Genomic DNA, 21,614 nt, shown 5'->3' with positions numbered 1-21,614 from the left:
CGACCAAAGCAAAAGAATGAACTCTGCCCTGGTATTCTTCGAATCTAGTCGGACATGCGATATTGTGCCGGTTTCTGCTGTTCTCGGGGAAGTCACTCTGAATTCAGTGAGGAGAGTTCGTTGGAGGGGGAGGTCTTACACAGCAAAGGTAAGTCTAGTGAATGAATATGCGCTAGGACGTGTGGATTGTTACCGACTGTCTTCAGATAATTTTCACTGGGCCGAGAGAAATCTGCGAGATGAAGATCGGACAAGTAACTGAAAGAGGCCAACTCGTCGAAGAGGATGAATTTGATATCGCCAACATCGATTCCGATATTAGGGAGACGATCACACTGCCCCGAACACAAGACTCCCAGATAATTCAACTTCTGCAAGAAGTGGTGAGGAGGCTTGGCGTACTGGAGGAGAAGCAAGCAGCGGTCGCAGAAGCTGTGAGACGCCTCGAAAGGAAATCAATGCTTCAGGGAGATAACTCGGAGGAAGAATTGAAGATGTTAAGAGAATTACTTCGACGTGCTCCACCACGTGTTATTCAGGGTGAGTATTTTTGTGGGGAGGTTCATGTGTTTTTCTTTTCTTTAGGCTTTGGATATTTCTTTAGGCGACCTGGAATACAAGTATGCGTCCATAGAATTCGTAGCCGATCTGCGAAAAAAATATGAAAATCCTTCCAAGTTCGCGAGATGTCTGGAGGATGAGGTATACAAAGATGGTGCAGAGGAGCTAGAGCGGAACGTGGACGACAGAGTCATAGACCGTGTTCACTTCATTCAGGAAGTAACACTTTTAGTTTCAAGAGAGGGAATTAAGAGAGAATGAAGTAATGTAAAGAGTGGTTTTCAGTGTTTGTTTAAATATTATGATATTCCTACGCAACTCCGGGATGAAGTGTGGAAAAGAGTGAAGGAGTCACTGAATGGAAAGGTTCGACGCTTACGAAAATCGTATTCATCCGTTTAGTTGGAGTTGATTTTTTAGGCAGATAGCAGTGTTTGTGAGAAGAGTATCCGGCGGTTTATATGCAAATTTGAACGTGGTGCTTCTGTCAAAACAGCTTTTGTACCACGTTCCCTTTCTGGTTTGTAATGATCCTTTAACTGACCTTTACTATAATCAGTTCGTAGGTCGATTTTACCCGTTTATTGATCTTTATGTGTTTTTTAAAGGATTAATTTTCACGTTGTTGCATCCGAAGTGACAATCATTTTTGATTTTAGCTCACTATGAAGAAATCAGTCATGAAATTGACCGATGCTATAAAATAAACAGTTCAACAACGGCAAGGGAAGTGGCCAGCCGCTTGGCTCCACGTGGAATTCGAGTTAGCGAAGCATACATCAAACGAATAAGAGCGAAATTAGGATATGAGAACAAAACCACAAAGTATTGTCACACCATTCGTGATGTTAACAAGGAAAAGAGAGTACTATTTTGTGAAGAAATGCTTCACGCTGGAACGACGTTCTCTGACTGTGTCTTCACGGATGAGTGCACGATTCAAGGTAAAATAACAAGTTTTGAAAAATACGTCTATTAAAAATTCTTAAAATTTCGCCAGTTTAAATCTTGATTTTCCAAATTTTGGTTGACTGCTCTACGAGGTTCTGCTTTGCCAAAAAAGGAGACTATTATGCCCGGTTACGCAGTCGGGCCAAGCACTCAGCCAAGGTCCACGTTTGGGCTGGAATTTCTACAAGAGGTCCGACTAATATTGTAATCATGCCCGGATCCTTACGAATCAACAGCGAAGTCTACTGTCGAATACTTGAACGCACTTATCTCCCATTCCTGAAAGACACTTATCACGGTATGCGCACCTTTCAAATGGTTCCACTTTTCTAGATGCAAGCTTCAGGTTTCGGCCGCCTTGTGCAGGACAACGCTCCTGCACATGTCAGCCTCTATACGAAGAGAAAAATGGAGGAGTGGCAAATGGAAACTTTGGACTGGCCCGCAGAGAGCCCAGATTTGAATCCGATAGAACTAATCTGGGGAAATATGAAAGCTTCTATTAGGTACCTCACGTAATGAAAATACTAAAAAATCTATTATGAAATACTATTTGTAGAAAGCGTGAGGTTCGCAATCTAAACGACCTGAAGGTCGCAATCATTCAGTACTGGAAAACTTTGACTCCACAAATCTGTTCAAACTATATTTCCGGAATAAAAAAGAAGATGGAACGGGTGATAGAGCAGGGTGGAAGAAATATCCGTGAATCAAGATGATTGGAGTTTAATTTTTAGTTCGTGAATGTTACAAAGATTGTAATTTGTTCAACGTGTGCCTGTATTTAATTTGTCGAATTTGAAATAAATAGTCATACAATGCTAAACTGTATTTAAATACCAGTAATAACCACAGTCATTAAAATGTTTTTTGTTAAAGGTATTTACTTGCTTGTCCTAAAATGCTCCCTGAATTGCCCCACATCCAGTGAAGGGGGCAATATGCGTAACCGCTGGGAGAACCTGAGGTCCTAGCGATATGCCCCTATTTGGGGGCCTGCTCCATGCGCTGGGCAGGAGAGGCCTCCAAGAGATCGGTTGTCAACGAAAAAAAATCAACAAATACCAATCGATGCAATTTTTAGATCATGATATAGAGATTTTTTTGCTGATTACGATGATATCAGTCAACGTACCTGTTGAAGAAGGGTGTGTGAAAAATTCCGTTTGAAAACACGTTTTCATTAAATCGTGCCCAAGTTTATTCATCCACAAATGTGCACTGGTGTTCTCTATGAGAACTTCACGAAGGATTTTATAAGGAAATGGTTCATCCTTCCACGTTGTATCACTTTTTGACAACAATACACTTAAAACAAACGTGTTCCGGAACTTTAAAGTTTCGGAAAACATTGTGAGTTCTTGTAAACACGCAAGTTTAACAGCGTATAAGTTGTTGCTTACCTGGAATCTGGTGAAAGTCTTGCAAAAATATCCGTCAAAATACAGCGTACCATTCTAAAATTCTAATAATTAGTTTCCAGGATCACAAACTTTTGTTAAAAAGCACTCGAAAACAGTCACTTCCATTTTTTTTCGTGATTTGGAAAATTGTACCTGTTGGTCTCTTCATATAAGTGTGAGGCATGAAATAAACCGTGATGACGCGGTGAGCTCAGAAATGTCGTTCGATTTATAAAAAAACTAAAAATTCATGGGGTTGCTTGTTCCTCCACGGCGATATATCCGCCGGATATGCCAATGGCAGGATAACGGAGGTGTGAAAGTAATTAGCGGAGGTTGGCGAAACTTCGCCTGTTTTCAGGGCAGGTTTTGAGTAAAATCCATTTCTGAAAACAAATTTGGAATCAGCGGCTCATTAGCTTTCGAATGGTAGTTTCAAAATTTAGTTTTGCTCATTCCCAAGAGTTCCGACGGTTTGCGACGGATTTTGGGACACAAGTTAGTAGCGGTATTGTATGTCATAATAAAAATAGAAATAATAGAGAATCTAATAAACATGCAATTTAGCAGTACTGGGGCAGGAGAAGACTTACGAAAAACAAGCGGCCCGAGGCCAAGCTCAGGAAACGCCTAGGTAGCGTAGGCGGAAAGTAGACGCGGGTTCACTGAACATCGGATAGAACCCCTTCAACGCAAGAGAGGACCGCGACTCGCAACACAGTAGAACCAAATGAGACGATTCCAGCGCACGATGACAGTGGAAAGTGTCCCACGGCGCCAAGTAGATGTCTCGGCGGTAGAAGTCGAGTGGTGGAGTAGCATGGATCACACGATGTCAGATGAGCCTGCTGGCCTAGGAATGTAGTGAGGAAGGTCTCACGACGGTAGTGCCCAAACGTCATAGAGCAGTGAAACGAAGTGAAACAAGTGTCTCACCGGAGTTGTACAGCTTCGTATGTCCATTCCTCTATACCTTCAATTCATCACGCTTACCAGACAATTTGTTTGTCATATACACGCGCGTAGACAACCGCTCTAGTAGGGGCTGTTTACGCTATCTTAAGCAGGTTCCTTATCTTTATCGGTGGGATTATGACGTCCACGTTATTTAATTTTATCACATAATTCTGTGTTCATTGTAGGGAAAGGAGGCAATAAAAACCTCCATGTTGTAGCGGTATAGAAGATGCACATGAAATGGGGTGAAAATGGCGTAATAATACATGCTGTATTCAGTGAAGCACACAAGAGTCACAAGGAAACGGCGAAAGAATGCACATGTTTATACGTATATGTGCCCTGTAAGGGACTGAAGTAACTCCACCGCGTACACGGGCGGGGCGGAAGATGGCGGATCCACGCAAGTGCCAGCGCTTAGCGTACGCGGCGGCATGAGACCAGAGTAAAGGGGAAACACTTGGAAGTGCAGCAGTAGCTTCTTAGGTCTCCCAGCTGTGTCCCTGGAAAGCAGTTCATGAATCCTCGATGTCTGAAGCGAGGCTAGTGGCTACCATCTGTTCGTGCGGGTACACTCTAGAGTGGTGCCCACTTTTTGACTGGTGCCAGTTCCTCATCAATGAGCCACCGGTACTGTACCAAGGACACTAGCATCTTTGAACGTGACAGATCACGTGAGTGAACCGTTAGAATACGGTTCTCACTGGCTGATGCGCCTTATAAAATTGAAGGACCATCACCTATTTTATAACAAAAATTGAGGTCTATTGCTTTAATGGTTCCCTTTTCTTTATATCTGTATATGGGTCTTATTCTTTGCTTTTACCTCCTCAATATGTTTCTTCGATAAGGGACAAAAGACAGAATATTTACATTTTTTTTCTTTTTCTAGCGAGTGATTTTTTTAATCTAAAATTGTAAATTTTCAGAGGTCTCTACAGGGACTACGTTCTTATTTTTCACATTGTGTAGCCGTATTGAATTGTATTGAATTGAACATTGTAAAATAAATATGACTACGAAAAAATAAGTGCTGTATGCTTTTGTAAAATAGTAAATTTTGATATTTTAAGTGGTCCGTTCAATTCAAATGTGTCAAGGGAAGAAGACAATTGTGGAGGGCTTCCTGCCGAGTGAGCACGTTGATATAAAAGTAATAATAAGTAAATCTTGACAAAATGTTAGTTTAAAACTATTCCAGGAGTACTGAAGCAATAAAAATTCTAGGAAATGCAAGCACTGGGATAACCAGCATCTTAAACCGCTATAAAAAAAGAAGAGAATACATATAGGAATGATTAATTCATTGATTCTTTGAAAAATGCAGGAAATGTCATTTTATTCATTTAGTTACTATTCCGGATCTATCGAACGGGGCAGCTCATGCAACTAAATTGTGCATTTAGACTTCTTGAACTGATCTTAGACTGAATTACACTAAAAATCGTGAGGGTTGTGCAAGATGCCAACATTTGTTAAAGTAAAACCTAAACTGTTAGATTAAACCTCAGAAGGAAATATAGTCAAGGATGTTTTATAAATGGGAATATGATAAAATTGTCTGCCTCAACAGTTACGTTCTTTGAAAAAAAATCGTGCAATTTCACATGAATGCTATTTTGAGTCCACTTTCTACTACTGCAACACTAAATGATCAATACCACTGACTTTATTGATTTTTTTTTTCATACTTGCACTTGACATCTGGAGATTTACAGTATTGATAAAAATTGTTAGTCGGCACATTTTCTTTTCAGCCTTTTTCAACCGTATGTGCACTGCTTTGCGACTTATAGAAAGGGAGTAAAGAGGGAAATAAAAAATATACCTTTTTCTAGTTACCACAATGGGTTTCAGCATTTCTAATTTGGAAAACGGAATTTTGAGTATCCTAGCAAAATATTTCATTATTTACTCAGGAAAAAAATTCGGTGACAATAGCATCGAGAGAATGTTACGATGTTTGTAGAAGTATCGTGCTCCAGTAGTAAGTTTATTGCCACCAATAAATAGCTCTAGACTGCATTATTAATTTTGTTACCAAGTACATCAAGTAAAACGCTAGAAAAGGGTTCAATCATGATGATATTGACGACGTGTGGCTTGTCGTGTTCTCCTCGACGATCAGTTACTAGGTACCTCCCTTAAATATGTCATTATCGTTGCAAATGTATAAGTTAGCTATCTCTGGCTGATTTAAAATGAGTAGGTGGAACAGTAAGAGTATTGCCCATGTTCGACTGTCTTTGAATTTCGGCATGTTGAAACGTAGTTTTAAATTGATTTTCCTGAACTGTAGCCAAGATTGTTATTGATCGCCTTTATTAAACAACGGCTAACGTTTCGGCGTTATCGCCTTCGTCAGAGCCTGGAAAAATCAAAGCCACTAGTGATTTATCCTCTCAAGCGCCCTACAGAAAGCATCCAGACGATATGCAAACTATACCATCCTAACTCCGAAGTAGAGATAGAAGTTCGTATATTATCCTGCGAGTCCGAGATCACAGCACGCAGAACACTAGAGGACTTTTGGATAACCGCCAAAAGTCCAAAAATGAACAAGAAGGATGAGTGCATTGCTATCACAAACGAGTTATCGCCATATCAAGGCCTATGCGGGTTTTGATCTACCGGGCGGGCTGTGAGGTCCCTATATAAAGCCCTTGTGACTCATAGTAGTGGTGGTCTGTTGCGTTACCAGGACTAGCTAATGAGGTAAGTTCTAACCAATGTGTTGCTGTTTAGGTTTGCATATCGTCTGGATTTTTCCAGGCTCTGACGAAGGCGATAACGTCGAAACGTTAGCCGTTGTTTAATAAAGGCGATGAATAACAATCTTGGCTACAGCTCAGGAAAATCAATTTGAAACAGTAAGAGACAATCGCCCCAATTCTTCCACAAACAACGGCTCACTGTACATGCTGACGTATTCTTCATAGTCATACCCTGAACAGAATTGTTTGAGACGATAACTTCTCGAAAATAGCTCCCAAATTTCTTAGCTGAACTCACTTTTACGTCTTCCGGCAGCGACCGATAAAATCGCTTTCCCTAGAAAAAATTCATTAAAAAAGAATCCCCTTTTAATAAATCTTAAAGTAAAATAAGAGGATAAGTTTAGGAAATATTAATCTACAGGTGAATCAAGCACGTATCGATCTACAAAGCAGCAGAACTCTGGCGTCTTCATACGCCAAGTCCTGCTGTGAGAGTATACTTTTCTTCCAAAATCTAACTTAATTTAAATGGCAAAATCCCTCTACTTTTTTGAATCTTCAACTTTTAGATCAACGTGGAATTTTTAATTGCATGGTAAGTGAAAAAATTGCTAATAGTTTCGTTAGTTTTTCTTCCAATTAAAAATTTTGCTATCACTTTCTGATAAAGCTTTTGGGGCACTTATACTGTATTTTATATTTTATTATTGTTCGTTGTAATAAATAGATATAAAAATGAGAAAAAAGTGAGCATATCATACCTGCCACACCTGCAGCAGCAATTTCGGCCACCTTCTTTACGCCTCTTTCTGAAAAAAAAACTACCTCGATTTTATGCCACTACTGTACTAGCAATTCGTGCCCCTTTCTTTACGTCCTTCTCTGAAAAAAAATGTTGTCAAGATTTTTCAAGTCCTTCAATTTTTACAAACCTAAAAGCGTTAGAAATGTAGATCTCCGCTTCAACATAAATGTGAATTTTGAAACCTTTTTTAATGTTAAAACCACACATTTCGATTTTATGCCTATCAAGTAAAATTTGATAGGGTTTCAGGTGAACGGAATTAAACGTTGAACTCACCGAACGGTCTACCAATTTTCCTCAGCCCCTTCCTTAGCCTTGATCCGAAACCGGCCTCCACAGAGACTGCAGTAATGATCAGGAGTAACGTAAGAAGTGTTCCCAGCTTCATTGATTCGTCTTTGAATTGAAGGGATTCGCTTTGTTCTCGTGTAAGATGGTGGACGATGCACACTTCCGATTCCTCTTGCATTTATACTGTCACCTACAGGAACGATCAGCATTGAAAAAATCGCTTGATTTTCTCATAATCATAGGATCAGAACAGGATTATCGTAATAAAGAATGCAAATATCACTTCAAATGCCACTTCAAAATATTTCATTTCAAAAAAAAAAATTATTATTCGTCGTTTCGTTCTGCTTTTCCCACGTTTCCAGAAAAGTACATGCGATAAAAAGTGCGGCTTCACTTCACCCCTCAATTTTCCTAAGGAAGAGCGAGGTGTCTGTGTTTCTTTTTCGTGCTGACCTCGCTCACCGACCACAGAATTACATTCAATGACAGAGGAAAACCCAGGTTGTTTCACATCGTTAATAGTTGTCCAGAGTGATTTGAGTTCCTTCAAAATTATTTCTCAACGACAGATACAATACCAGCAGAATGAAACACAATCTAGGTGGGAAGTCTAACCGTTCTTCTAAAAAAAGTTCGAATGGGCCCCACAATACGATGTTATTTCGCACAACAAAACAGTTCTATCTTCTGCTCACGTAGGTTTAAGAAAGTAAAGCCAGCATTGGATGCGTGTATGACTTGTATTCTTTTTCTTTTCTTTTTTAACTTTGGCACATTGTATTGTGTAATTTGTGACTCATGTGATGAGTTCTTTCATTTTTGAATTTTTCGTGGCCAATGAAGGGATTGGTTCGGATACGGCGATCACCTCCTTTGCCGTTTTCGCTGATGAACTTCAGAATGATTGCTTGCATGGGACATAAGCGCTGCTAAACTTATGTACAAAAAGGTGCATCTTTCTCTATTTATTGAGATGTTCGACCTAATTAGTCGGAGCTTTCACGATATGCAAGAACACCATTTTGAACAGGTTTAGCAGTTATAGAGTTTTAATTTTTTTTCAACATTTTTTTTTCCTTGGGAAAAATTCAAAAGGGCAGAAAGAGGATGACGTTTTATGACCGTGGGAATTTCGTAATGGTAAGATGGGACCTAATTTGTTTATTGCCTTTTGCTCGCACATTTTATTTACGTGTTATTAAATTCAACGACCGCTGTCATGGTATATAGGTCTGCATAGCCTTAGTTCGTGTATGTACGTATGTATGGATGTATGTATGAGTGTGTGTGCATGTATGTATGTGTGTATGTATGCATGTATGTATGCGTGTATGTATGTATGTACGCATGCATGTATGTATGCGTGTATGTATGCATGTATGTATGTGTGTACGTATGTATGTACGTATGTATCTATGCATGCATGTATGTATGTTTGTCTGTGTGTCAGAGAAGTGCTCCACAACGATGAAAAATGTTACATCGACGGGAACCATACCAGTTTGAAGTTCCTAGCATCATTACATGTCTTTAAAAGGAAGTAGTGAGCTCGGGTGTTAGTTGACTACATTTTTCAGCTTCAGATGGGTCCAAGGACGTTGGTTGGTGAATACGAAGGCGACACCGAGGCATCTTGGCGTCAAAAGACAATAAAATAAGGTCTGTCCATCCCAGAAATTGGTAGGTGAGGGTGAGACGAGTCAAAGGACATCAAATGAGCGTGTTAATCATCGGAGCGGAGCGAGGCAGATCGCACGATGTCGAATTGGTGTGCAAGCACCAAGAAGCGGAAGAATGGACAGATTGGTATGCGTATTCAAAAAAACTGTAGAACCAAATAAGACGATTCCAGCGGCGCCAGAGAACAGTGGAAAGTGTCCCACGGCGCAAAGTAGATGTCTCGGCGGCAGAAGTCGAGTGGTGGTGTAGCATGGATCACACGATGTCAGATGAACCTGCTGGCCTAGGAATGTAGTGAGGCAGGTCTCACGACGGTAGTGCCCAAACGTCATAGAGCAGTGAAACGAAGTGAAACAGTTTGTCTCACCGGAGTTGTACAGCTTCGTATGCCCATTCCTCTATACCTTCAATTCATCACGCTTACCAGACAATTTGTTTGTCATATACACGCGCGTAGACAATCGCTCTAGTAGGAGCTAACTGTTTACGCTATCTTAAGCAGGTTCCTTATCTTTATCAGTGGGATGATAACGCCCACATCATTTAATTTTATCACATAACTCTGTGTTACCACAATGGGTTTTAGCATTTCTAATTTGGAAAACGGAATTTAAAAGATCCTTGCAAAATATTTTATTCAAGAGAAAAATTCTGTGACAATAGCATCGTGAGAGTGTTAAAATGTTTGTAGAAGTATCGTGCTCCAGTACCAAGTTTATGGGCACCAATAAATTGCTCTAGACTACATTATTGATTTTGTTACCAGTTACATCACGTACATCAAATAAAACTTCGGAAAGTAGCATAATCATGACGGCGTTGACGATTGTGGTTTGTGGTAGTCTCCTCGTCATTCAGTTAGTACGTAACTTCCCTAAATATACGATTGAAGTTATATAAAAATATAGGTTAGCTATCGATAGTCGATTTAAATTGAATAGGCGAAGCAGTGTGAGACAATCGTCCCAAATCTTCCACAAACAACGGCTCACTGTACATGCCGACGTATTCTTCATGGTCATACCCTGAACAGAACTGGTTGAGACGATAACTTTTCGAAAATGGCTTCCAAATTTCTTAACTGAACTCACTTTTACGTCTTCCTATTGCGCCAGCAGCTGATACAATCGCTTTTCCTGGAGGAAAATTCTTTTAAAGAATCGCCTTTAACAAATGGTAATGCGAAATAAAATGTGAATTCAGGGTAAGATCAATCTATAAATGAATTAAACATTTCAAAACAAAAGTAAGCTCCAAAAGAAAAAGAACAAAATCAATTATAAGATCTATCAAGCAGCAGAACCCTTACGTTTTCATACCCCATGTGTTGCTGTAAAAATAAACTTTTCCTCCAAAATCTAACTTAATTTAAATGATAAAATTCACCCTAAAGTCTATTTTTCCTTCTAAAATCTAATTTAATATAAATAATATAAATATAACAACATAATAATGACACAAATATAATAATATAATTACTTTCTTTAAATGAGCCGGACACAAAATTGTTAAAATCCTTTATTCTTGGCTAACGTTTCGGCAATAACGTCTTCTTCATAGCCTGAAAGGGTGAAATCGAACGTGATTAATCCGATCAAACGCCTTATCCGCCCAACACGATAATAACAATAATATAAAAATAATATAATAAAATACATACTTAATATAAACGCAATAAGAAAAAACTCCCCACTTCTTTGACTCTCCTACTTTTTGATCGATGTGGAACTTTTCATTGCGTGTTAAGTGAAGGAAATCTTTGTTACGTTTTCTTCCAATTAAAAATTCTGTTCTCATTTATTGGTTAGACTTTTGTAGCACCGATAGAACTGTTCGTTGTAATGAATAGTTATTAGAATGACAAAAAAAAAGTGATCATACCATACCTGCGACACCTGCAGCAGCAATTTCGGCGCCTTTCTTTGCGCCTTTTTCTGGAAAAAAAAACAATTATCGCGTTTTTATGTCGTGCAAGCACGATTTGATAGAATTTCAAATGAAATTAATTACATGGTGAACTCACCGAACGGTTTACCAATTTTCTTCAGGCCTTTCTTCAGTTTTTTTCCGAGACCAGCCTCTACAGAGACTGCAGTAATAATTAAGAGTAATGCTAGAAGAAATCCAAGCCTCATTGATTCCTTGAAATAGACAGGATTTGCTGTTCTCGTATAAGATGGCGATGACGATGCACGCTTTCGATTCCTCTCGTATTTATACTGTCACTTATGAAAAGAATCGGCCGTAAAAAAATTGCTTTGTCATTTCATAGTCATGAGATCGGGGCAGCAATGTTGTAATAGAGAATGCAAATATTCCTCCAAATGCTAATATGCATCTCAAAAAAGAATTATCTATTCCCGTTTCGTTCTGATTTTCCTACGATTCCAGAAAAGTGCATGTGATAAAATGTGCTGTAATCGCATATGTTTGCTAAAATTCGCTACGAAATACGTGGCAGTCAAAATAAACATCTTTCTCTTGGAATAAAGTTAGATGTGTGTCCGTCCATCCAGTCATCCTCAGTTTTCTCTCTTTCCAATGTCATTTATGATATACCTCACCTTCATGTTACATGGATTATTTGACGTGAAGGCCAGGATAGGGTTTTATTAAGGTATTTAACGCGAGCACGAAGGTAAATCCTCAGTCGTGAATCGAGGGTTTTAGGCAGCCCCATTATTCCAGCTCTTTCAATCCATAGCCTATTCAGAGGTCATTATTGCTTTTTAAGCTAATTTTTTCTAAACAAAGTTTAACAAACATCTTTTTCTCAAAACAAAATTAAAATCGGTCACGGTAGTGAGAAAAGATGTTTATTTCGATTATTTTGTATTTCATAACTACTTTTAGCAGACATATGCTTGGCTACTTGATATTTTATATGCTTTCATCACCATGATGATGTTTTGACGTCGTCATGCCTTGCTAACGATCACACGTAGTGATAAGACGTGAATCACGAGTTCACGTAATGTGCCATTGAAAAAGAATAATTATTCATCGTCTCATTTTATTTTTCTGGTACGATTCTAAAAAAAGTACATGTGATAAAATGTGTGAATAATCGCTTGCAAATCCTAAAATAGTTACGAAGTACAAAACAATCAAAATAAGCACCTTTTTCCTTAGAACAAAATAACAATAACGGTCATTGCTGTTTTGCTTCATCATTCGATTTTGTTCTGGATGTGTGTGTGTGTGTGTGTGTGTGTGTGTGTGTGTGTGTGTGTGTGTGTGTGTGTGTGTGTGTGTGTGTGTGTGTGTGTGTGTGTGTGTGTGTGTGTGTGTGTGGGGGGGGGGGTGTGTGTGTGTGTGTGTGTGTGTGTGTGTGTGTGTGTGTGTGTGTGTGTGTGTGTGTGTGTGTGTGTGTGTGTGTGTGTGTGTGTGTGTGTGTGTGTGTGTGTGTGTGTGTGTGTGTTTCGAGCTGAGCTCGCACACCGATTACAGAATAAAATTCAGTGACTAAGGAGAACAGGTTGTTTCACGTTGTTATTAATACTTCAGCGTGTTGAGTTCTTTCAAGATTATTTTGCAACGATAGATACAGTACTCGGAGAATAAAACACAGTCAATCCTGGTTGAAGGCCTAAAACTTCATGCAAAAATCTTCACGTGTGCCCCACAAAACGATATGTGTCACAAACGTGACACAACACTTTCAATTTCTATTTAAAATGTCCGTTCTGCGAGTACGATAAGGTCCTGCAGTATCCCTACATTGCGCTCCTTTCCCCACCCACCCCGTAGTCGTAGTTTCACGCTTCGACATTCATACGTGCCATTATTGGGTTGCTGTACGGAACTGGAAAAAAGAAGCAAAATTGAGCCGAACGAACAGGAAGCGCCATTCTTGAGCAGTACTATCAGCCGAAGGAAGAGCAGGGTGGAGCTGCAGCGAGCTGGAGGTAAAAAGCGTCTTTGATTGTCTGGAGGAGTAGAGCACACGTTCCTGCGTCCTGACTTTGCTGAAATACGTCAGGGGACTTCCGCTTGCTTGACCCGTAGTGAGAGGATGGTTAGGCTACTCCCTCTTTAAAGGCAGCACACCACGAATCTGGGGTGGTGCAGATTTCAGGTGGAGTATACGTATACGGGGTCACGCAATCGAGTGCACAGTAGCCACAAGGAAAGGCAAAGCAGTAGGCGAGGGTTTAGTGAAGAAAAAATACAATGAAGAATGGAAGTAGCCTTAGGGCCTTTAAGTAGGTGTCCCCAGGTGGCAGTACATGTGCCTTCGTTGGCGAAAGCAAGCCAAGTGGCTACCATAGCTTCGTGCGGGTATGCTGTAGACTGGTGCCCACTTTATCATATCCTTGGGGTGTTAGGGCCGGCTCCGGTGCCAGTTCCTCACGGGACCTAAACATCAATGAGCCTCAAGAACTTTATCCGGGAAAATATCATCCGGGAACGCAACAAATCACGTGATTGAAACGTTAGAATACGGATTTCATTGTGTAATATGTGTCATAAAATTGAATGACCATCACCGATTCTATTATAAAAATTGAGGTCAGCTGCTTTCATGGTTCTCTTTTCTGTCAATTGATATTTTCTTGACACCTTAGGCATAATCCACCTGAAACTACGTACCACCCCAAATTTGTGGGGTGATGCCTTTAAGTCCGTTTGCTGCGTCTGGTACATCAGATGATCAATACTGCTGATTCTATTGACTTTTTTCGTGCTTGCTCTTGCCATCTGGAAGTGTACAGTACTCGTAAAAATCGTGATTCAGCACATTTTGTTTGCAGCTTTGTTTCAAAAAAAAATCGAAGTTGAAAGAAATTGAAATTCAAGGCGAATTTTTCTATGACAACCACTCCTCTACTGTTTTGCGGTTTGCTGACAGAGAATGAGGAGGAAACGAGAAAAATATACCTCCTCCAATTCGTCGCATTGGCTTTCGGTAGCACCAGGTCCAGTTGATTTGTTTCAGCTGTTTTTTTTTCTTTCTGGTGGAATATAAAAAATAGAATCCTAGGAAAATATTTTATTCAGAAGAAAAATTCTGCGACAATAACATCGTGAAGCTATTAAGTAAGTTGATCTGTTAGAAGTATCGTACTCCAGTAGTAAGTTTATTGATACCAATAAATTGCTCTAGATTACATTATTAATTTTTTTTACAAAGCACATCAAGTAAAACGTTAGAAAAGAGTTTAATCATGATGATATTGACGATTGTGGTTTGTCGTGTGTTCTCCTCGACATTCAGTTAATAGGTACCTTCCTTAAGTGTGTCGTTATCGTTGCAAATATATAAGTTAACTATCTATGGCCGATTTAAAATGAATAGGTTGAACAGTAAGAGACAATCGCCCCAATTCTTCCACAAACAACGGCTCACTCTACATGCCGACGTATTCTTCATGGACATACCCTAAACAGAATTGGTTGAGACGATAACTTCTCGAAAATAACTCCCAAATTTCTCAGCTGAACTCACTTTTACGTCTTCCAGCAGCGGCCGATAAAATCGCTCTTCCTAGAAAAAAGCCCATTAGAAAAGGATTTCCTTTCAATAAATCCTAAAGTAAAATAAGATGTAAGTTTAAGAAATATTAATCTACAGGTGAATCGAGCGCGTACCAAACAGCAGAACTCTGGCGTCTTCATACGCCAAGTCCTGCGGTGAAAGTATATTGTTCTTCCAGAATCCACCTTAATTAAAATGGTAAAACTCCCCACTTCTTTGACTCTTCCACTTTTTGATCGATGTTAAATTTTTCATTGCATGTTAAAGGCATCACCCTACAAATCTGAAGTGGTACGGATTTCAGGTGGAATATTCGTATACGGCATAGTAGATTATGGAGAGAAGGGTGATTCCGTCCATTTCTTCCTAATTGCCGTAAATAACGGCACAGAAGATGCGGCATGTGTACAAGCTGGCGCGCTCCAATCGAACTCGTTGTAGAAAATAGCGCGCCGGAACGCTCGAAGCCATATCTTCCGGACCGTTTTTTACGGCAATTGGGAAGAAATGGGTAAAGGGGTCGGGGATTTCGAGCATGCCCGGTAGCCTCGTCAGAGCAATTAGCGATGGTGCGTGCAAAGAGTTACTTCGTTAGCACCAAATAGGTGACCACCACCCAATCAATGCCATCACCGGCGGATATATTCACTATCCACAAATGTTTTGAGAATCATACACATTCCAATTTGGACGTGAAGTGATCTCAATTTAGTATGTACCAAACAAAAAACCCTAGTAAATGAGTGATGTACCAATAGTGATTAAATTAAGTCATAAATTTGTTTTCTGTTATAACCACTACAATATTTGGCAGACTCTTCACAACACGGAAAAAAGTTCAAATTTAAGATTTAGACGGAAAAGACAAACCACCCTTATAGAACACCATTCAAAATCCCAGCATACACATTATTCTACTTGTAATTTCAAGCCATACCACTTTCATATTTTGTAACGCAGTTTCTCGTCTCGTCTAAAAACATCTAAGACGTTTCGTCTTGAACAGGAGCGTGACCTATATATATATCACTGGCACTTTGTCGAGGCATTGGATCGGACCGGACGGAATTACCCTTCTCCGCGTACGATCCGTATACGAATACTCCACCTGAAATCCGTACCACCTCAGATTCGTGGGATGATGCCTTTAGGTGAAAAAAAAACTTCATTAGTTTTTCTCCAAAAAAAACCTTGCTTCTGCTTATTGGGAAAACTTTTGTAGCATTGATGAGAAATAGATAATAAAATGAGAAAAAGGTAAGCGCACCATACCTGCCACACCTGCAGCAGCAATTTTTGCCCCCTTCTTTATGCCTCTCTCTGAAAAAAAAACTACCTCGATTTTATGTCGTACAACTTGATAGAAATTCAGACGAAATGAATTACACGACAAACTCACCGAACGGTTTACCAATTTTCTTCAGCCCCTTCCTTAGCGATTTCCCAAAACCTCCCTCCACAGAAACTGCAGTAATAATTAAGAGTAATGCTAGAAGAATTCCAAGCTTCATTGATTTCTTGAAATAGTCAGGATTTGCTGTTCCCGTATAAAATGATTGACTATGCACGCTTTCGATTCGTCTTGTATTTATACTGTCACCTACAAAAGCGATCCGCATAAAAATTGCCTTCAAATTCTAATATTTTATTGAAAAAGAATAAAAAAATGAAAATAAAATTATTAAGCGTCGTTTTATTTTGATTTTCCTACGATTCCAGAAAAGTACACGTGACAAAATGTGCTATAATCGCATGGCTTTGCTAAAATTGGCCAGATAAAACGTAAGAATAAAAAATAAATATCTTTTTCTCAAGAATAAAACTTTATATGTGTCGCTACATCCAGCTATATGCACTTTCTCCTCACTACCTTAAAGTTACACGAATTATTTGATGTGAGATGCTTTGCAAAGACTTGATGTGAGCTATTTTAAAATTGTATAAAAATATAATTGTAAAAATTGTATAAAAAATACAATTTTAAAATAGCTCACATCTCTTTTTATATATATATATATATATATATATATATATATATATATATATATATATATATATATAGCATACAACTAAAGTGTAACATGCGGTTAAGGCAGCCAGGTTGTTCTAGTCGTTTCAACCTATGACCTATTTAGATGCCAATATTGCTTCCTAACCTCATTTTCTCAAAACAATCAAACATCCTTTTCTCAAAACAAAATTACAGTAATACTCTGAATTACAGCAATGAAATATTCACATGAGTGATCATATGTTTATTTCGATTGTTTTGTATTTTGTAGCTAATTTTAGCAAACATATGCTTGACAGAAGAGAGAATCTACAAGCTTTCTTCCTCATGATGGTGTCTTTGTTTTGTTATCGCCATGTCTAGCTTAAAGATGACAAGACAACAAATTTCTCTCCCAACGGAGACGTTCGGCTCTCCAACAGCGCAAAGGTTGTGGAACTCACTCAGGCCGTGTCGCGGATTCCACGTGAGTCTTTTCATAACATCTGAAGGGCGCGTACCGCTGACGCGACAAAGGTCCCACAACTCTCCTCCTTTTCGCGTGCTGATCGCTCCGCCCACTTTCGCTGTTGTAAAAGGAGCCGTTCCGTGTTTCGAAATTCATTTGATCAACATGTCACCTGGCAAGCGGCAACCGGAACGGACTCGACGAACGGATGCGATCGATCACGAACATAAGCGCCACTTTCGAGCAATACTATCTGCCCAGGAGGAGGAACTGGAACGAGCAAGAGGTAACCGGCGTCCCTGAAGCTGTCCGGTAAAGTGGAGCACACGCTCCCGCGACCAGGACTTCGTTCATACGTTCGGGAATTTGTACTTACTGGGCCCGTAGTGAGTGGCTGGTTAGGCTCCGCATTTTTAGTATTGTAGTATGTGTATATATGCGTAGAGTGGGATGAAGACTGGCTAAGTACTCAGTGTACTGGAAGAAGTAGAGTGCACAGCAGCCAGGGAGTGGCTGGACAAACATTATATGTATGCTAAGTATATGTATGTGTATTGCCAAGGGCTCGAAGAGGCCAGGCCCCGATTAACCGCTCACATCGCATGTCCTTGAGGTGTTAGGATAGAACCACAAGAACATTGGTGCCGCTCTGGTACGAAAATACAAAATTCATACGAGTAGATTCAGTAGCTTTCCAATTTGTCAATTATCTGCTCACCCTACGAATTTGTCGTGCCCTCTTGTCTTGACAGTATAGCGACCACAACTATAAGTGAACTTTAACCGTTCAAACATACTTGTGTTCAAAGAAAACCACTTTAAACGTCCTTGTTTTTTTTTTGAATCCTCGACGAACTTCTGTCTATGTATTCTATTAGTGCATTTTAGATAGAATCTTTATTAGCTTGTTGTCTCTGATTTTCTGTAGACTTCAGATACCCTGAATAGAGGTTACTTGGAACAATCTCACGTTTATTTCGTGAACTACAAGCACACATTTCAGGGATGCTATTTCGATAATCGTCCAAGGTAGTGCAAACAGGATCCTCATAGACGTGAGTACGGTGGTGCAATAAAATAAAAAGTATGGTAAAAATACGTACTGCACCACCGGATATGCGTCCGTTGCTAGTACGCACTTGTCAATAAAAAAAAAACTATTTACTGAGTATTTCAACTCTCAGGATGATTAGTGTTTGTCTAACAGTACCTACGCTTCTTTTCTCAACAAGACGATTCATCGTGCTCGGTCAGCACTATTACTACACCTCCAGAAGGTGCAAAGGACATTTTACCGATGCGCTCCTAATAAAACAAAACTGCCGAAAATGAAAAAAAAACCGAGAAGTACCCACCATATCCGTGTTTCTCAATGATTACAATTACTGTACTTCTAACACATCGGTGCGTTTGATTGTTCGATAAAGATTGCACAAATATACAGCTATTGGCATTCATTCATTATTTATTTTTAGCCAATAAATATCAAGAACAAGAAGAAACTGAGATCTTCTCGAGCAGTTTGCTAAAGCAGCCAATTTCTAAATAAAAAATTATAGTTGTTGCAAATTTGAAAATATTTGCAACAATTAAGAAGATGAAAATACAAAATAGTAATATAACAACATGTGAATGGAGGTTGAGCCGAATTCACGGCAAGAATCATGACATCACAACTCTAAAGCTAGAAATAGATCCGAGCAAGTGAGAGATGTGGAGAATAAAATGGCAGAACATCTTCGGAGAAAAAAAATCATGTTCACTTCATTTTTCATCCACTTTCAGATACGATTAATACATATTTCTGCAGTTTTACGTTAATGATGCTTAATGATTCTCCTGCAAATGAGCCGCTTTACTTACTTTTTCGATGAGGTCACCAAGTAAATGATGAGGTTTTCGAAGATGTAAAAAAGCATTTGCTAGCTCTGATGTTCGATTTCGATGATCAGTTATTGTTTCGTACACAACCGTAGTATTCGATATCCTGCTTATTCGATCAGTATCGATGTGATCAACGTTGTATGATATTCGATCGACTCCACGACTGCTGAAGCTCATCAATGTTATCGGACATTCGAGCACCTGAAAAATTCACTCATTCATTCATTGTTCATTTCATTGTCGTTAAAGTTGTAACCTTTAATAGTAAGTTTTTTAAAGATTTTTTTGTTTGTTTGTTAGTTCAACTTGGTAGCTTTGAACTTAATGTTCGCCATCCTAAGTCAACTCCACGGATGTTTCGTTTGTTCTTTCGTTCATTCGATCGATCGATTCGTTTAGCCGCTGACTATGGAGCGAAATGTAATGGAGCAGGAGATTATTTCAGGTAAAAAAAACTCATAAAGGCGGCTTATCACAAAACTGTTGTAGTATGGGACCTCCAGGGAATCCGTAGAGTTCCGATTTTGAATTAAATAGCCTAACGTTGCTCCGCCCAAGTACACCTTCCGGCGTTCTCCCTATCGTCGTAGAGAACGGCGTTTTGGCAATTAAAAAATAGCGGTCCACCCCCTTTCCATATTCCTACGAGATGCGTTAAAAAATACCTAGCGTTGCTCTGCCCAACTTCCCCTTATCGTCGTAGAGAACGGCGTGGTAACGGCTTTTATTCTCACGAGGTGCGTTAAAACACGTCCCTTTTACACGCTTCGGATCTTTCAGCAGCTTATTCATTTGTTTTAATTGAGTAAGCTGGTGAGGAGGCGTCACTGATCTTCGACCGCTCGATCGTGGATGTGGCTCGTGTGCAGAGGTGGGGCATCTTAACTGCAGGTGTAGTGTAGCGGCTAGAGGTTTTGCTTCCTGCACGATCGATCGGAGGTTCGAATCCGCCATAGTGCTATACTATCCCAAGCGGATTGATTAACGCCAAAAATTTTATCCTTTTATTTTATAGATAGCACGCACAGGAGCAAAAATCCAGGAATTCTCTACGAATTTGGAAATTAGGCGAAAACGGTAGCACCAGGATCACCAGTTTACCCATCCGAAATTTTTCCGAACGTTGTTAATGTACTTTGAAATGTACCTAGGAAAAAACCTTGAAAACTTAAACTGTAACTCCCACCTCGTCATCTAACTTTGATTCCTCACACACAACTTCAACGAAACAAAGCTGTCTTTTCCGAACAGTTCCATCATGTTTAAGAAAAGTCGATGCAGCTTTGATTTCGTTACTCAACGCGTTCACGATTACTGTATCCGGATGCCATGGTTGAACGTTGTTTGGCAACTGGAAAAAGGATTATTTGAATGGTTCATGATCAAAATCCATAAACATTCGATTGCGGCTGCTAACCGGCACTTCCGACACTCCTTTGAACATTAATCGTCCATCGATCCATATCTGTTCTAGTGTCAATGATATCCGTAAGACGTCTTCAGACAGGCGTGCGCTATTAATTGTGATGTCAACAGTAATCTGGAAGAAGTTCATTACGCTTTTCATACTCAACGGACCATTTCAAACTTGTAGCTGTGGGTGGAGCTTCGCGCAGGCGCGTCTACTCCTATAACAATTATTAGTGAATATTTTTTTCTACTCACAGAGACATTATCAGTGGGACCATGGTCCTTGTTGTATTCCATTAGCAAATCATCTAATTCCACCCGATTTAGCGGTCGTTCGATAACGATGGGGCTGTCATGTCGACATGTGACACTTAGAACCATACATTGCCATACGAGAAGAAAGAACATCCTGAAAAAAAAAACCTTATTATATAATGAATGATAAGTTATCAAAACAAGGCGAAGTAGTTTGTAAAAATATCAAGGCAGGCAAATATTCGAGTATTAGAATAAAATATTACATCAATTTTTGGAAGAATAACACAAAATTCAGTAAAATTCAACCAGAAAACAATTAAGTAATGGTATGAGCAACGTAAAATCCGTGACTACGAGAAAAAACAATGTCAATAGCGTTAATGTTGGAAATTGCATAGGTTTTATAAATACCCGCTAGGAATTAATGAGTATTGAAGAGTTTTTGTAGGGCTAAAAAACTCTTATGCGACTTCTAAACGCCTCCTGTTGACACCTTGAGGAATTTATAGAATGAAACACGAGAAACAATGAAACGTACGTACATTTTTCTTGTCCAAGAATATTGACTTTACTAATATTTCCATATTCCTATTTATTATTTCTTATTTATTTCCAACAATCACTTTCGATAGCTTTTGAACAATGATTAGTTGGGAATGTGGTACATACATATTTCGGGTATCTTATCCCTCACGTTTCAGGAAGAGTGATGCATTTTTTGGAATTGGTTGGTTTGATGTAGATCAATTTTGAATC

General features: G+C 39.3%; 5 protein-coding genes across 7 annotated transcripts; 1 reads left to right on the top strand and 4 right to left on the bottom strand.

Moving 5' to 3' along the window:
- Positions 1–16: 16 nt before the first annotated feature.
- Positions 17–2,231, top strand: RB195_016206 (uncharacterized protein; the record flags this gene model as incomplete). Its single annotated transcript, XM_064207255.1, has 8 exons — positions 17–148; positions 207–540; positions 605–780; positions 847–927; positions 982–1,081; positions 1,221–1,505; positions 1,859–2,018; positions 2,072–2,231. The coding sequence occupies 8 exons, from the start codon at positions 17–19 to the stop codon at positions 2,229–2,231; spliced, it is 1,428 nt and encodes a 475-aa protein (XP_064063136.1).
- A 4,498-nt stretch (positions 2,232–6,729) lies between these two features.
- Positions 6,730–7,863, bottom strand: RB195_016205 (uncharacterized protein; the record flags this gene model as incomplete). The annotated part of the gene is made up of 4 exons (XM_064207254.1): positions 6,730–6,818; positions 6,885–6,923; positions 7,351–7,398; positions 7,671–7,863. 4 exons carry the CDS (start codon positions 7,861–7,863, stop codon positions 6,730–6,732), a joined length of 369 nt encoding a protein of 122 aa, XP_064063135.1.
- Positions 7,864–10,222: 2,359 nt separating this feature from the next.
- Positions 10,223–11,503, bottom strand: RB195_016204 (uncharacterized protein; the record flags this gene model as incomplete). Of its 2 annotated transcripts, XM_064207253.1 has the most annotated exons (5): positions 10,223–10,242; positions 10,361–10,393; positions 10,460–10,504; positions 11,255–11,302; positions 11,392–11,503. In XM_064207253.1, the coding sequence occupies 5 exons, from the start codon at positions 11,501–11,503 to the stop codon at positions 10,223–10,225; spliced, it is 258 nt and encodes an 85-aa protein (XP_064063134.1). The 2 variants fall into 2 exon arrangements, with proteins under 2 accessions (XP_064063134.1, XP_013305940.2); XM_013450486.2 differs by lacking the exon at positions 10,223–10,242 and having other exon boundaries at positions 10,278–10,393.
- Positions 11,504–14,719: 3,216 nt separating this feature from the next.
- RB195_016203 (uncharacterized protein) lies at positions 14,720–17,338 on the bottom strand (the record flags this gene model as incomplete). 2 transcript variants are annotated; one of them, XM_064207252.1, is made up of 5 exons in its annotated part: positions 14,720–14,751; positions 14,818–14,856; positions 16,120–16,167; positions 16,247–16,447; positions 17,302–17,338. In XM_064207252.1, the coding sequence occupies 5 exons, from the start codon at positions 17,336–17,338 to the stop codon at positions 14,720–14,722; spliced, it is 357 nt and encodes a 118-aa protein (XP_064063132.1). The 2 variants fall into 2 exon arrangements, with proteins under 2 accessions (XP_064063132.1, XP_064063133.1); XM_064207251.1 differs by lacking the exon at positions 17,302–17,338 and having other exon boundaries at positions 16,247–16,358.
- Positions 17,339–19,133: 1,795 nt separating this feature from the next.
- RB195_016202 (uncharacterized protein) lies at positions 19,134–21,008 on the bottom strand (the record flags this gene model as incomplete). The annotated part of the gene is made up of 4 exons (XM_013450485.2): positions 19,134–19,391; positions 20,377–20,541; positions 20,608–20,730; positions 20,856–21,008. 4 exons carry the CDS (start codon positions 21,006–21,008, stop codon positions 19,134–19,136), a joined length of 699 nt encoding a protein of 232 aa, XP_013305939.2.
- Between the last annotated feature and the right edge of the window lie 606 nt (positions 21,009–21,614).

The sequence above is a fragment of the Necator americanus genome, chromosome V (assembly GCF_031761385.1).
Source record: "Necator americanus strain Aroian chromosome V, whole genome shotgun sequence".
Taxonomy (NCBI): Eukaryota; Metazoa; Nematoda; class Chromadorea; order Rhabditida; family Ancylostomatidae; genus Necator; species Necator americanus.
This window is presented reverse-complemented; position numbering and strand designations above follow the sequence as displayed.